Source organism: Mercenaria mercenaria, chromosome 3 (assembly GCF_021730395.1).
Source record: "Mercenaria mercenaria strain notata chromosome 3, MADL_Memer_1, whole genome shotgun sequence".
Classification (NCBI taxonomy): Eukaryota; Metazoa; Mollusca; class Bivalvia; order Venerida; family Veneridae; genus Mercenaria; species Mercenaria mercenaria.
Window position 1 is genome coordinate 56,303,108 of NC_069363.1, and position 17,307 is coordinate 56,320,414.

General features: G+C 32.6%; 1 protein-coding gene across 2 annotated transcripts in view; it reads left to right on the forward strand.

Moving 5' to 3' along the window:
• LOC123525741 (uncharacterized) overlaps positions 1 to 17,307 on the forward strand; it is a 141,478-nt gene that overhangs the window by 62,134 nt on the left and 62,037 nt on the right. For both annotated transcript variants that reach the window (XM_053538634.1, XM_053538635.1), the window contains exon 3: positions 7,343 to 7,509. In XM_053538634.1, the coding sequence (XP_053394609.1) occupies positions 7,343 to 7,509 (167 nt within the window). The remainder of the gene's footprint in view (positions 1 to 7,342; positions 7,510 to 17,307) is intronic.

The following is a 17,307-nucleotide window of genomic DNA, read 5'->3' on the forward strand; positions in this document are numbered from 1 at the left end:
TAAAAGAGTTCCACTTGGACGCGTGAGGTAGATTGAATTTCATTATCTCTTATGAACAAACTTAATCAAACTGCTGTTTTGGCTGGTTGCATTCTGTGATTTCAAATGATCTTTTACGGGACATCCGTCATCGAGTGGTTGACTTCGATCACTGGCCCCTCACCGATGTGGGTTCAAAATCTCGCTTGGAGTGTAGAACTCTTTCATGTTTTATAGCCATCCAGCGCTGGCTTACGGAATGTCGGTGGTTCTACCCAGGAGCCCGCCAATGCTTTTAATAATGTCCACAGTGTTTTCCTTTGTCATCAAAATCTAGAAACGTTGTGTCGGTGTGATATAACACCAAAAATGTCTTCCCAATTATCAAAGCTTACATCGGCAGCCGTAAAAGTGCCTCCCATACTTTGACTCAATGCAGTGTTGTTATATTTTCTGTTTCTTTGAAAACATGGTGTTTATTTAATGTTAACCAAAGCGGGTATATTACTTTGCTTGGATTGTTTCTATGCTTTCCAGGGAACTTCTGATAGATTTATCTATCTATTTAGTATACTAGTATATTGTTTTGTCCACTGTGTTATCTCACAAAGACTTAGCTGAACTTTACAGAATACAAGGACTTCATTATTTAGGTATAGTTTATTTCGTTCTAAAGGTCCTCCTGCTGTATAAGTGTCACACTCTCTGTAGAATGTTGTAAGCATTGTTCGCTGTTTCTGTACCAACGCGACCCAGTTTCATTATAAACCGTTTTGAAAAGTGGTCTTACAATATTTTTATGTTTGTTGCATACAGATTTTGTTTGATATAAACGTTATATAATACCGAGGTCACATTTAATGTCGCGGGTTTATTACCTTAACAATTAAGTTTTGGCTCGACATCAGTTAGGACCGTGTCAACATCTGTATTAGTGATACAAACTTTTACTTATATTACATACTTAGATGATATTTTCTTTCACATTTAATACGGTAGTTACCCTGTGTGAGGGGACTTTAGAACGCAATATCTGTATGAAGGTTTTGTTCTGTTGATTTATTTTCGATGGGAATAGATGAGTTTGTGGTTTTTGAATGAACGGGAATAATTTAGAATTGTATTTACTTAAGTACTCCATGACACGAAAATACCATGGTACACATTTTACATTTTTTGATAGAGACGTTTGTGGCTATGTTTTGAAACATTCAGCACAGCCAATATACTCTCAATCCAGATAACAAAAAATGCCCAGTATACTAGTCATTACTTCAAAGACACTAAAGGTATCGGCGTTTGTTTGCAATAAGTCGGAAGTCTCCCTGTACCAAGTTGTTACACAAATGTATAAACACTAGGTCATTCTACTTTGCGTAATATTCGTGGCGTCTTTTAAATACGTGAACAAGCCCTGTCTATGGAAAAGAGTACTAATTTTGTAGGTTAGGGATGCTATAAAATCGATAATTTGAAGATGATTTAAAACAAATTAATATCTGGAAACAGATACGCTTATGAATGAAACTGGGAGAAGTTGCCAAATATTAAATAACATTTTTATCACAGAGTCAGTACTTTATCACCATATAATTACATAACAAAGCTGCGTGTATTCGCGACATGGGCGTTTTATATTGCGTCGAATAACAAACAGGCGACCCCACCGCGTCTGACATTATGAATTGAACTGAATGGCTTAACACGTTTACAAGCAAGATGCACGTAAATACAACTTGAATACTGAATAAATAATGATCAGTCTAAACGTGATTTTATAATGTTGCGACAAAATTGCTTGCCTTATAATGCCTAATAATGGCAAGATCGACTTCTCCCATGTGCTAGTATAGAACAAGTTATGTATTATATCAATGAATAATAAAAGCCATCATAAAGTTTTATTAAAATCAATTTACTTTTATTTCATTGACGACGAGCAAGCGTATTGAATAATATGGATTTTATTGTTAACGTTTAAACATACAGGTATCAGGTGATAGTTTGATAACAAAAAGAATAAAAATGAATACATTTTGTATATTATCCTATACTACCTATGAGACCAGTGATTGAAAGTATCACTGCTTGATCGCATTTAATTAAATGTAGAAGACGAGCGAATGTCTAGAGATAACATGTAGTATGAACGTTTAAAAATTACGAAAACCAAAGACAACAATCCAGCAGGCATACTCGCGTTCCAAGAGCCCAGTTTTCTCCAAAGAACGAAATTCTTCGGCGTTGTATGTATTGTTATTTGTATGATGGCTAATTACCACAAAAATAAACAGAAAAAGAAAATAATTCGACAACAAGGACAGAAACAAACAAAGAAAGGAACACAGACCAAGAGCAGACCAATGGCGTTTGTGTTGTGATTTATGTAATGACATCTGAATTAACTGCGAAACATATATTGTACCTGCCATATTAACCGTTTAATAGTTTTATATGTATGATAAAGCGTTACAATAAAGTTATCGGTTTCGAAACGCTCCCAGACTCTGATTATCTGTGCAATAAACAGTCTGATAATATACCATAGGACAAAAAACAATAGCAATAACGTACAAGTTGTCAGTCTGGTCAAACTTGAAATTTGTCCAAGTTCTATTCAACGCTTAATGAAACAGTATTAATAACAGAAGAACTATTTTTTTCTGTGATCTAACTTCCTTGCATGGTCATGCAGTTTTGTCATGATAAGGCAATGCTTTTTAATTGGCATGAATGATAATAAGGCTCGCTTGTGTATAAATTATATCGAGACTGTATACGAGTGAAAATACTGAGACACGTGTATTTTGTCGTCAAATGAAACGATTCATACAATATATTTCTTTGATAGGCATCTGATACAGACTTGTCGCCTTGTCATGGGCAATGCGCATGATCAAAATGATCGCCAATTAAATATTTTATTTCTTTTTACCTATACGCAATATTTGAAATAGTAATATTTACCTGTGTATAAGAGCATATAGAAATATTAATACGATAAGTTTCAGTATTGTTAGTTCCATAAACTTCTATATGAAATATTATACTCACACAGTTGAATTATTACTTACGTCACTATATTTCATTTTAACATTAAGCAAAAATATAAATATATATATATAAATTCAACGAGAGAACAGGACATGTTGAAATAAGTACAAATCCATGTCTTCAAGAGATGTAATTATATACAAAGAATAATTGGGTAATGTTATATCAATACCATACAACTAAATCACAATTTAATGAGCAGGAGAATGTCTTTTTACCTTATTAAGAAAATCTATTGGCCTCTTTTAGCTGGTTATAGCAATTACACAAGAAATTATTGGATGAAAGCAACATTTCAATTTATCAAGTACAGTGTCCTTATTTGTGGGCACATGCCCGCCATATATTTAACGAATATTCTATTTCATTTAATCAGTATTATTATCCACGTTATAAATTACAAAAATGTCTGGATAACGATCGCGTTAGAGGCGAGTTAAACAATTTTCAGTATTTACCTAGGTGAGAACGCAAGGACTAAAGTCTTTGCTTTCTTCTTTATTCTATTCATATTTTGTCATATGGTAATAAGTGTTTGTTTTTTTTTTCAATCCGTGATATGGCTGATAGACTGCCCAAGTTTTATTCGCGTAATATGGTGTGCAACAGTTGTATAAGATACACGGCCACATCTGGTTTGGTAACCTAATTTTCCTATCTCCAAGACACGTCAAGAGCTGAGTAGTGTTAGATTGCCTGAACGTGAATGCTTCAGGTAGATTAATAGAAACATTTTTGACACACATGTATCCTAATGCATGCTTTGTTTTATATTGTATAATGTCTATGAGATAGGTAACATATTTATGATATTTTTATATTTTTCTAGGGTTCATATGGGTTTCTTATCCAGGTAAATAAAATAAACTGCTTGGATATTTTGTTTGCATTAATACGTGACCTGTTTAATGATCATTGTTTATTTAACTGGTTCAATATACAGTTAAATTGTATGATTTGGCCACTGACACTTGAAAGTGAGGACACATTTCACAATTGCAAGTTTCCAGTATACTTATCTCTTTTACTTTTTGTTAATATCTCTTAAAATTTAACATGTCTATTGGCACTAGATGAGTAATAAGTTATAAAAGGGTATAAAGATATAGTTACCTTTTTGCAATTGCTTTAATCATTTATTACCAATACTAGTCCTACTTGACATTGTCAGTAGTCAAATTTTGAAACCTCAGATATATTTACAAACTAACACTACTGCATGCATACCCCAATTAAAACACCTCTAAAGGCTAGTACAACTTCTGCTGTAGGACTATGCCATTAAACCCTATTAAAACCATATATTTATCAGTTGTTTTGGATAGTCTGTCTCTTTGTCATGTCCAAAAATAAAATATGAAAATCGCAACATCAAATTTTAAAGATAGTTGATTAAATCCTATATATAATGAAGTACAGCATTTGATACATGTAAGTGAACTGACCTGATTGGTCAAGAAATTAATGGGGTTTACATGACTAAGAAATGGAGTTGGCAATGCTACATAGCCATATACACATCGCTTTTCCTGCCTATATTTGTTAGGGTGTTGGATTGCTAGAACAATATCATGTAATCTTATAGTTTGTGTCTTGCAAATGGCAAATTGTCACCTGATTCAGAGATGTTTACGATAGATAATTTTATTTAATCATAGGTCTATGGAACAGCAGAAAAATATGAAATTTATATTAAATATAATTCATGCAATAAATATGTTATTTATACCATTTTCAAAATTGTTTCGAAAAATACAATGCATTTATTTTTTATACATCTGTCGGTAATTTAAATAAATTTTACTACACTTTGCTGCACCCAACACTTTCGCCATGTCCACTCATCATTTTCATCGGTCAATGATTAAAAAAGGACTTCATTTGACTAGAATATGAGACAGTTACTAAAGGCTTTTTTTATATTTGAATATTTCAACTTCATTTAGCTAGACAAATGTTCTGTTATTACAACTCATACTTGTTTACTGAGGCATCTGTATAAGTCTTTGGAGGTAATATTTTTGTCGGGAACGGTGGTGGGTATTAGGGGTTTTAAATGGGAAGTTTTTCGGGTTTTATTGGTCTGTGCATACAGTAGTGTAATGTTAAAGATAAGTTTGAAATGTATGCATTCATTACTTATGTTACTTTGAAATAATTTTGGATATAAATGTGTGATTTAAGAGTTGATTTTGGTTTGGATCCCCTTTTACCCCTGTTTTTTAACATGCATATAGATATAATATCGACAATGGTTCTGTTATTGTCGTTATTATAATTTTTAAACATGAACGATGAGTGCTAATGCTGTGACTGTATTTTCCCTACTTTCAGATGTTAACAACATTATGAATATAACAGGGGCTTAATACTCTGGTTAAATACGTTATATTTATTATCATTTGCAAGACCCCTAAATATATTGCTATATAAACGATGTATTTACCAGAACCTGAAAACAAAAAACCATAAAATACTGTAACTTACTTTTAACATGAAAATTTATCTATACTTTACAGGTTTCTTACATACAATATTGTGCTCTCGTTTACAGTATAGAAATATTACATTGCATGTAACAAAGCTGTCTTTCACTTCTCCTACAAAATCACACGCCTGACTCCCTGTGTAAGTGACCTATACATATCAGATCATATCACTGACATATAAGTATGATTAAAATAAAATTCCCAAGTATACCTGATATGCGAGGTCGATATACAGGAAAAATGGCTCATGACTTGCAAAATTCACAACATTTGATGCACTGCAAAAATCATAATGCTAAAATGGTAATAAGAAATCTAAAGCAAATTTCAATAATATCGTTCTATTGCACGTGGATGTAAACAATTTTTCTTATCAGGGTAACAAGCTCATTTTAGCAAATGCTTTTTGAAATATTATACATGCAATAAATCATACTTTAAATTTCATCGTCAAATACACACTTTTTCAAAATTGGGTCACGTTTATAATATTACATTTAATCGTAGAACTTTAATAATTTAATATACATTAATAAGGTGTACAAAGCAATAATTGAAATTGAATTGCATGTCTGGCAGTTATTTTAGCATTGTGGTTCAATGTCGGTTAATGTGGCGTGCAAAATTGATCAAATGCAGAATTGCATTTCTCTTTAAGTGTATAATTGGAAGGTTTTTTTAAATAAACATGCTGAAGTAAGAGGCTATTTATCTTCACGCCAAAACTTTGGAAAATAATACCTTTTATAGCATTGTATTGTCTTATCTGACACATTTTATCGTCCGGCATCTAGTAGGAGATTTTGAAATATGCCATTCCTACAAACAGGTGCGTTTATAACAAAATTGCAGAATTTTTATCTACTGACTTTCAAACACTTCTCTTTCATAGAATATTACTTTTATCATTTCGATAAGATGTCCTAAATTTAACCTTGACATAACTATTGGAAATTTGTTCCATTCAGGTTTCAGAAATAGACGAATAGTTCAAATTAATATACATTAACCTAAGTTTTAGCTTTGACCTTCATGAAACTGGCCCCATAACCGATTCAACATTCACTTACAAACGTGTACAATTTGAGACCAAAGTTACAATGCACATGTGTTCTTTATTTAATTAAACAGCTGAACTCTTAATTAAAGAACCACATTTCAACAATATCTCTTGTTGTTTTTACTCGATCGTAGAGGGCCGAATGGCCTGTACATCTCTGTAAATAGAACACACTATTTTGTTTTCATTTTCTATGAAATGAAACAAAAAGAACTGCGAATCTATTACTTTCCCTGTGTATACACCTAACTTGTATAATCAAATATAATATTTAATTCATATTACGTAATAACATATTGTTACTATACCCATATTACAATATGCAATATCATAGAATATTTAAAAATAGTAACGTTAACGATGTATAAGTAGCCAAGTAGTATAATATTATATTCGTCTTGTATCATGACATGTATAAGTAATCTTTCAGGAACTCGAGTCACAGATGTACAGATTTGTAATTTTATGACAAGAAAATCTACTCTTAACAAGGATATGAAAGTTACTTATTTAAAAAACGTTTATTTACTTAGAAATTTAACAGATCTGATGCTTTACCTTTGAAAACATTACCAGCCTTTATATAGCTTTGGTATACATCCAGTTTCGTTATTTACCACTTACACTTAAAGTGTATTTTCAAAACATAAAATATTTGAAAAAGAGGTCTAAGAACGAGGAAAATACAACAAACTTAAGAAATTTTAATAATTTTCACTTTATACGTGTGAAAATCATGACATTCTTTTTATTTTTGTAGGCAACTACACTTTACTGCCTAGTACTGGAGTATGTATCCGGTGGCGACCTTCTAGCCTTCATCAAAAACCAGAAAGAAGGTCGTCTCTTAGAAACTAAAGCGCGGCACTTCTTTAGACAACTCGTGTCTGCCATGCATTTTCTGCACGAGAGAGGTGTGGCACACAGGTAAGTTACTTTTGTAAATAGTGATGTAAAAGTAACGAAACAATTGCGAATTATTCCAAGTTGTTCTATGTATGATCACAAGCCAATTACAAGCAAAGTACACCATGAGTAATTTAAATTCCAAAAGAATTCATGACTGTTAATTAGTTTTTAGAGCTAATATCATGCCATGTAAAATATACATCTTTGATTAAAAAAATGCATGCGTTTTCTTGGTGAACAATAGACAGACATTGATTTTATACCATGTTTGTAAGAACTGCTTGAAATAAAATTGTCCAATGGGACCTGCACGTGCTCATGTTATCTATATAATAGGTGCGGTGTAACAATTATTTAAAGATTTTATTAATACCAAACTCGATTTAATTCCCATGCAAAGAAACGACGTATGGGACCCTTCAAAAAGATATGCCTTGTTTCTTGTTATCGATCGCTTACTTTGTAATTCTTGGAAGATTTATTTAAGGTTGTTCATGAGATTTTAGTCAAGAAACCAATTTGTTTGAAACTTTAAAATCAGATCATTACATTTATTTGTGTTCACTTTAGTGCTTAATACAAGTAATAGTTTACTTGAGGTATTTTAAATGTCCACTAAAGAGTTATTTTATATAGCATAAGTATAAATTTGATAACAGACTTTGCCTAAGCAATGACGTATGTATGACCGGGTGTACTTTTATTTGTGAAACATTTGCATTAACAATTGTATATTTAATTGAAAGTCATTAGGAATACAGGTCTGAACAAATATTTTACACCTTAGCATGTTTTGGATGCGCAACAAAGATAGACTAGAAATAAATGAATTCAGAAACTAGAAGCAGTTTTAAAACTTGTCTTTTGGTTTCATATTGTTGAAATATCAAGATGTCGATCAGATGGAAATGTATATCTAGCAATCATATTGAAACAAAAAGAACTGGTAAGAATTTTTAAATGATAAATAGGGTATTGACAAGATCTCATAAATATCAATAAATCAAACATTTTAATGGAGATCTCTATGTAATGGATCTTTTTGTTTCCTAAATAATTCTCTGACACACTATACAAAAAGTTGAAATTGTTATAAAATGCTGCTTAAATGTGACTGACAACCTTAACGTTATAACGCATGTTCTTATTAAATTATTTGCCTTTATGGTTGAAAATGTTGTTCGGATAAAAATATGACCATTTTTTTCCGTAATAAATATTTCCAGGCATTTTGTTTGTGATCTTTTCAACGTTCTACAGACCAGTCCATCAATGGAAACTGTGTATGTTGTATGTAATAAACTGTACTTAACATTCAATGTATAGAAACATTATCTAGTCTTTTTCGCTTTCAATTAACCACGTTTCCTATTGATTATCCGTCACGAGACGATCATTTATTTAACAATGAATGGGATACAGGAAAAACAAAACATCACTCTTTAACCATCGTTTTATTGGTAGCTCCGCGTCTGGTTAAATCTTGGAATTCTTCTTGGTTATATTCTCCCAGATGTGTATTTCTGATCTTGGTGCAATAAACGCAGTCTAATATTATGGTGACGGTTTATTTTTAGTATTTTCAGTTTGCTTTTCTGTTTGGCAACAATTTATTAGTGAAGTGATGTGAGGCTGGGTTTCGGAGAAGCAAATTACACATAACGTATGATACATGTTTGGAGTCCCAATTAATACCCTTCATCGCAAAATTCCATACTGATAATTTAGTTGTCTTACATTATTTTCTAGAATGTTTAACAGAATGTAACTAATTTGGTTTTCATTGTCTTCTTTGGAATTCAAAAGAATGATCTAGCATGTTCGTGGTTTATGGGCTGTAATAGTTGCAGAAAACGAATTTATCCTTCCTTTGTCCTACTATTTCCTGTACACATACATTGTATATAGGCGTTTTTGTAGTATACAGGGGTTGTTATGTACAGACTCCTTTATACACAAAATTGTTTTGTAAAGGGTTTATTATATACAGGCTTTGTTTTATACAGGAAGTGTATTTAAATGTTAAATATCCTTTTCAGCAAAAGATTTGGCCATTTTGCGTGGTGCAATTGTTCAGAAAGTCTTCCAGTTCTAAGCGGAATAGCAATGTAAATTCTGATGGTATACTTAACTGGAAACACTTGTAACCATATCAAAATCAATGCATATTGCAAATAGGTCATTATTATGATAATTCGATAATCAAACAGTACAATAAAGATCATATAAACTGACTTGACAAAAATGTTACTCGGATAAAAATATGACCATTTTTTCCGTAATAAATATTTCCAGGCATTTTGTTTGTGATCTTTTCAACGTTCTACAGACCAGTCCATCAATGGAAACTGTGTATGTTGTATGTAATAAACTGTACTTAACATTCAATGTATAGAAACATTATCTAGTCTTTTTCGCTTTCAATTAACCACGTTTCCTATTGATTATCCGTCACGAGACGATCATTTATTTAACAATGAATGGGATACAGGAAAAACAAAACATCACTCTTTAACCATCGTTTTATTGGTAGCTCCGCGTCTGGTTAAATCTTGGAATTCTTCTTGGTTATATTCTCCCAGATGTGTATTTCTGATCTTGGTGCAATAAACGCAGTCTAATATTATGGTGACGGTTTATTTTTAGTATTTTCAGTTTGCTTTTCTGTTTGGCAACAATTTATTAGTTCAGTGATGTGAGGCTGGGTTTCGGAGAAGCAAATTACACATAACGTATGATACATGTTTGGAGTCCCAATTAATACCCTTCATCGCAAAATTCCATACTGATAATTTAGTTGTCTTACATTATTTTCTAGAATGTTTAACAGAATGTAACTAATTTGGTTTTCATTGTCTTCTTTGGAATTCAAAAGAATGATCTAGCATGTTCGTGGTTTATGGGCTGTAATAGTTGCAGAAAACGAATTTATCCTTCCTTTGTCCTACTATTTCCTGTACACATACATTGTATATAGGCGTTTTTTGTAGTATACAGGGGTTGTTATGTACAGACTCTTTTATACACAAAATTGTTTTGTAAAGGGTTTATTATATACAGGCTTTGTTTTATACAGGAAGTGTATTTAAATGTTAAATATCCTTTTCAGCAAAAGATTTGGCCATTTTGTGTGGTGCAATTGTTCAGAAAGTCTTCCAGTTCTAAGCGGAATAGCAATGTAAATTCTGATGGTATACTTAACTGGAAACACTTGTAACCATATCAAAATCAATGCATATTGCAAATAGGTCATTATTATGATAATTCGATAATCAAACAGTACAATAAAGATCATATAAACTGACTTGACAAAAAAAAAAACATAATGAGAGGTTTTAACACTACTTATGTAACAGGAGAAAGACGAGAGATACAATTGAACTAGAAAATGAAATTATTGCAAACTATACTTCATTTCTCTCTCACGAGCTTCGTATACCAGTCGCTCTCCAACTGATAACTTGGCAACAGCTTCTGGCATATGCATTCACTTAGATGTTTTTGCCAATGTCAATGTAAACCCGACTCTTTTGTCAACCAACAGATATATGTCAAGTCCCAGAAGTATGGCTTATCTTGGGAAATGGTGAAATTTCAGTTCCAGACAGTGTGTGTGTTGTCGTTTAACGAACGTTATGTAGAGTATAAGAAGAATCTTATTTATTATTTCAAGATGTGGAATAAAAAAAAAACAGTGCCACGATTTCCAGCTTGCTTTGTTTTCTTTCAATGTTTCAAATTCATGACTGATGAATTCTAAATAATTCATCAGTTGTAAGACACTGATGTTGGCAAAACTTTTGCACTACACATTACAAATAACAAAAGTAGTTTTTTTTTCATTCACAAGACTGGTCGTCAAAACTTGATGGATGTGCTTTATTCACAAGTCTGTATCTCCCTCCTTTTATTGATATTGTTTCTGTATTGGAATCGATAAAATACCGTTCCTGTTTCCCTTCACCAGTGGTCTATATAATGGCTTTTTGGAATCGGCGCTTTCCTGTTGCTGAAGTCAAAATAAAGTTTCAGAATGTTTCATTAGTTGGTAAATCGGTCGGTCGCTCTCCTAGAAATGACACACATTCTTGTTCTTTTGTAAGCGGGACAAGTTCTATTTACAGAGTCAACTTGTGTTATTTATTTTTGTAAGTTGTATGACTTCCAAATCTGTGTTGTGTGTATACTAATGCAAACAACAAAACGTATGAATTAAGAATCTTGTTGTTGTTTTCTTTCGGTACTGCTATCTGTTATATTAAATGTTTCGATATTTATATATTTTACGTTTACACTGGTTTAAAAATGTCTGAATATATGTGTGATATTTTTTAATGTTTATATATAATTTTGTCTTTTTACTGCTATTATCACTGATTGTCTAGCGATAAATTGTCGTCTGCTATACAATGATACACAACGTAGCGGGAATATTGAGCCCTGGACCTGTTTAATTATCACATTAGCCAGACCTAACTCTATCTCCCTTTATATCAGTGCCAATGTAAGTGATGGAATATTCCCACGTGGACAATGCATTATTATCTGTAACATTCTCTATACACAGATTCATTAAATCATCTGGTTGTGGACAAAATTTACTCGGAACCAGGCCCCGGAGGAATTTGTTTAATTTTCATTACTTTTGTGATAGCTATGGTTCCTTTGTTCGGTTTGGCCGTCATGATGTCGATTTCAGTATGATGTATTTTACCGATTGTGTGTTAATTACTGGACTCAAAACTGTCCTATGTGCGTATACTTATAGACACACCGATACTGTGTTGTCGTTGTTACTTTAAGAATATAGATTCAGTTCATTACATTTGCTGATGTTTTCCCTTGATATTTTATTATGTTACTTGTTTTCAAATTGAATAGTTTGTTCTGACATGAGATAAATCGATGTCTTTTTTCATTCATTTTTAATTCTAATATTAAAAGCTATACGTAATTACTTCTGTTGAGAGGAAACCAGATTTGTGCATAGATGGCGCATGTTCAACTCTGTAACTGTTTCAGATATGTCTGAATTTATGGTCCCTTGCTGTCTGTTTCTTTGACATCGTATATATATATATATATGTATCGTTTACACATCCATACATATGTAGCAGTGTGTATATAATGTATATAATTAGTGCATGATATCGATTGTCCGATTAGCTCAGTTGGTAGAGCATCTGACTTGCAAGCAGAAGGTCGCAAGTTGAGTCCTGTATCGGGCTGCACGTTTTCCCGCTCCTATTACACATACACTGTGCGGAAAACGAGGCTATTCTTACTGAATCTTTGTCCCCTTTCCAATATTTGAATTGTTTTATATTCCTCGCATATATAGTGCATTTCATAAAGTATTTCGTTTTAAAAAACTCTACCATTTAATGAGAGAACTGTGCTCATTTGGAGTCTCCACTTTACACAAACCCATAAGAAATAGCGTTCAATATTTGTACTCCTCCAGGGGACAATTCCGCCACTTATTATTCTATTTAATATCCTCTAAATGCCACAGATGAATCGCAAGATATTGTAGCATAGGCTGCCTCAAGGATACTGTTCATTAACTTCTGTTACTTGACCCTCTTTGGGTTAATTTACCGAGTAAGCGTTGTTAGAAATGTCGTTTATTTTCCTGGTGGCAAAATTGTTTTTGTTGTAAGTTTTCATTAAGGATTCACTGTTGATCTTTCTTGACGATAGTTAATTTGGAATGCCTATACGATGGCTCTTTACAGACTATGGACCAATTTACCTTTTGGATTAATTATGTTGTTCTAAGTTTAAAATACTCAGAATGTTTTAAAAACGAGCGTTTTGAAACCCTGTTTTTTCCGCTTAATTGATTATTTTTTGTTGTTTATGATGTCTCTTGATTTTTGTATTTCATTGATTTAAAGTAATTATATTCAATTATGTGAATGAAGTTATTTTATTGCTTAAAGAACTGTATATTTCTGATATTTTCAAATCAAACCACATTGTTAAAAATTACCAAAGGTTAGTTTCGTTATTAAATTCAATTTATTTCGTATCAGATAATTTCAGGTTTGACATTATATTTTTTTCAAAATTCTTTATACCAAGAAATTAAGTGCAATTTCTTAAAATGACGTAAAATTTTTAATAGAGATTTACTAAGTCTATAAATAGTCCAAGACAGTCCAAGGTCATTCTTAGTCTTTCCTGTTACTTGTTTAGAGCATGTTTCAAAAGAGCGTGTTTCACTAAGAAGTTAGGCCGATAACACATACACACGCACGCACGCACACACGAAATACACTTTATATTGTCTCAGCAGTGTGTTATGTTGAAACCCCACTAACAAGTATAATATATTATATATGATAACCTTGCCCAAGTTCATGTTTATTTATTTCTATTGTTCCTTGTTGTATTGTGCACGAACTATAAATAACGCATATATGACGTAGTTTGTATTTCTGGGAAAGAAAATAACTTAATGACATGCGATACTGAACAAAAATAATCATTCACTACTAGCATATTGAACGCTTTGACAAAATCGTCATTGATAGGTAATCAATATAGATAAAGACACCCTTTATCCGTACACTGAAGGTTTTAGTGTGGCTGAAAATGAATTTGTTTTACGAGGCATTAAATCATTTTGTTCGTCTAATAATGTCATTCATTATAGCAAAGCTTTAAAATTGTAAAATCTGTTCATGTTCTTTTTTTAAAGTTGGTTACTTTCACGTCCTCAAAAATTTTAATATCATAGATTTGTCTTCAATGGCGTTATATAAAGGAAGCAAAAATGTTATGAAACATACAAGATAATATTATCTAACAGTTTGTTATATTTGCGGCGAAATTGCTCTGTTTTGATGAGCGATATTCTTTGTGATCATATCTGATAGCGGAGACTATATCGATCCTTTATCCTCTGCTATTATTCAGTCCAAACAGAGACCATGGCAGTTTAAGAATTAAGAACCTCATACATCAAGTCGAATATGTTTTTGATGCCTTTATCAAGATAGTATAGAAAGTTCGTTTCCAACGGTACGACATCTTTTTGGAGCGTTTAACAAGTTACTTTCAAACTGCACTGTGTACAACGTTTATTTTGTTTGTTTTTTGTTGGGTTGAACGTCACACCGACATAATTATTATTATTAATATATGACCTCTAGTTATGGCGACTTTCCAGCTTTTATGGTAAAGGAAGACCCCAGGTGCCCCTCAGTGCATTATTTCAATCACGAGCGAGCACTGGGTAGAACCACCGACCTTCCGTAAACCAGCTGGATGGCTTTCTCACATGAAGATTTCAACGCCCCGAGTGAGGCTCGAACCCACATTGGTGAGGGGCAAGTGATTTGAAGTCAGCGACCTTAACCACTCGGCCAAGGAGGCCCCCAACGTTTATTAAGTTAGTTATTAAGTTAGTTTCAAACTGCTACTGTATAACATTTATTACGTTCGTTTCAAAACTGCAAGGTACCTTTTTTGAAGTGTATTAATGAGCCGCACCATGAGAAAATCAACATAGTGCGTTTGCGTCCAGCATGGATCCAGACCAGTCTGCGCGGATGCGCACTTTGTTGGCTTTCTCATGGTGTGGCTAATTTATTAAGTCTCTTTCAAATTGTACTGTATGTAGCATTTATTAAATTAGTTTCAAATTGTACTGTATAGCTTTTAGTACGTTCGTTTCTAATCTGCAGGGTAGCTTTTTGAAGTGTTTATGAAGTTAGCTTACAAATGTACTGTATGGTATTATTATTTATTTGTTATGATATATTTATGAACTTCATTTCAAACTTAACGGTACCTTTTTGAAGCGGTTATTAAATAAATCATACAAATTGGTAAAAGGACACGATGATTTATCCTTATAAAAAACAAATTTCCAAACTTGTCTAGAGAATTCTGTATTCTGTTTAACAGCTTTATTCTTTTCCTGTGTATTCAGTTTAAAATTGTCCGAAACAAATCATTTTTTTCCATATGAACATTAAAGACTTATTTGATTGTATGAGCTGTAATTTAACATGACAAGGGATACTGTAGAGTATCAATCATGCAAAAAGTCAGTACTAAGTCGGCACTGAATAGCCAACTAGGTGTCTGGCATAAGCACGAACTCTTGTCCCGACCAGGAAATAGTGGTAGTGATGACATTATAAAATCCATTGTGGTTTTTATTTTTTGTGTGCTTTATAATTCACGATTACATAGCATTTTGTAGTCCATAACCTTTTATCTTCACCCCGTATGACCACTGCATCACTTCATTAACTTCCTAGTACACGCATTTACAGAACAATTTACAATGTATTGTAGAAGTAAATTAGATATGTAGATGTTTTGCATATGTCCTTTATTGCAATATATACACAAACAGAATTGACCGAGGCAATGATTAATAAAGTGATCAGATAATTTACCTTACTAATACCGTTCAGAGTTTAACAATCTAATACAGGACAATATCAATTTGATCTGTTAACTCGTAGAAATATAATGTTATATTAGCATTGCTTCATGTAATATATAAATAAAAGATACCAATAACTTCCATGCAACTTTCCATTTGGCTTACACTTTGTTGATCTTCAACCTTTAAGCCTGCTGGCGGCAAGTGATTCTGCCTTTGCGACCAGTGCAGACCAAGATCAGCCTGCACATCCTGGTCTACACTGTTCGCTATTTCAGTGAAAACCCCTTTAAATGATAAATGGTATTGCTCAAATTGAATGAAGGACCAGTCCAGTGTAGAAATTTAGCAGGCTAAAGGTTAATACAAATAGAAAATGTGTTGAATTCATACATTTAAAAAGAGCTTGTGTGGTGGATGATTTGGCAAAATATACTGATGGGGAAAATAAACAGAATGCGAAAACGAGAAAAGAGAGATACACATATATTAATTTGTCAGTATCATCCACATTATGTTATCCGCCTGAATATCTAAACATAGTTTATGATGGTTACACAAAACATTGTTCGTGAAACAAACGATATTTCATTTTCGTCTGGAGATGTAATTATGGGATAATTATTATAATTGATCATAGTTTTCCTTCCCTCGGGGTCATCTTGTTTTTTACTTTCATACTTATATGCTGAATCAGTGTTTTATGAATGAACGTGAACTGGTTTCCCATAGACCATTATTTTCTTCTGTCATCTATTATAAATGGACAGAATCTTGACCTTCGCTTTCATCCCAAGGAGATAAATAAGATATCCTGTGAAACATTTCTGTTGAACTTTAAACCTTGTTCATTCCAAAACGATCACAAGTTTGTGAGACTCATAATATTTTATGTAATTATTATTTTTGTAATGTTTTCTTGATATTAATTTTGTTTGACCTTTGTTTGACCTTTTGCAGTTTCATGTACTGCTTTTTGCACGACTAGACTTAGTGTTAGTTTAGAATAATGATTGTCTATGCAGATCTCCAGAAGCGCATATGCATTTTCAGTTCGAAGTGATGTTTCATTGATTAATTCACTGTACATGTAATATTTTCATAACAGTATCTTTCAAATTGAGCGGACTGATCAACGATTAGATTTGCAGACGACAGCTGTCTCTAGAAAATCAAATTTAGTTCAAAAGTTGGCTGACTCCTTACCCCAAAAAGCTCTCTCGTATTGCTAGAACTCTTTGGATGCTCAAAGGTTTTTGTTTCGGTGTCATGTTAGATAACTGATTTATCCTAAAATGGATAAATAGATGTACAATGCGGCAAAAGTAACAATCAAACGTTCATTGAAATTCAAGAACCGGACAGCCTGTCTTATTGAACCGAATTCGTGATCCATCACTCATCTTAGC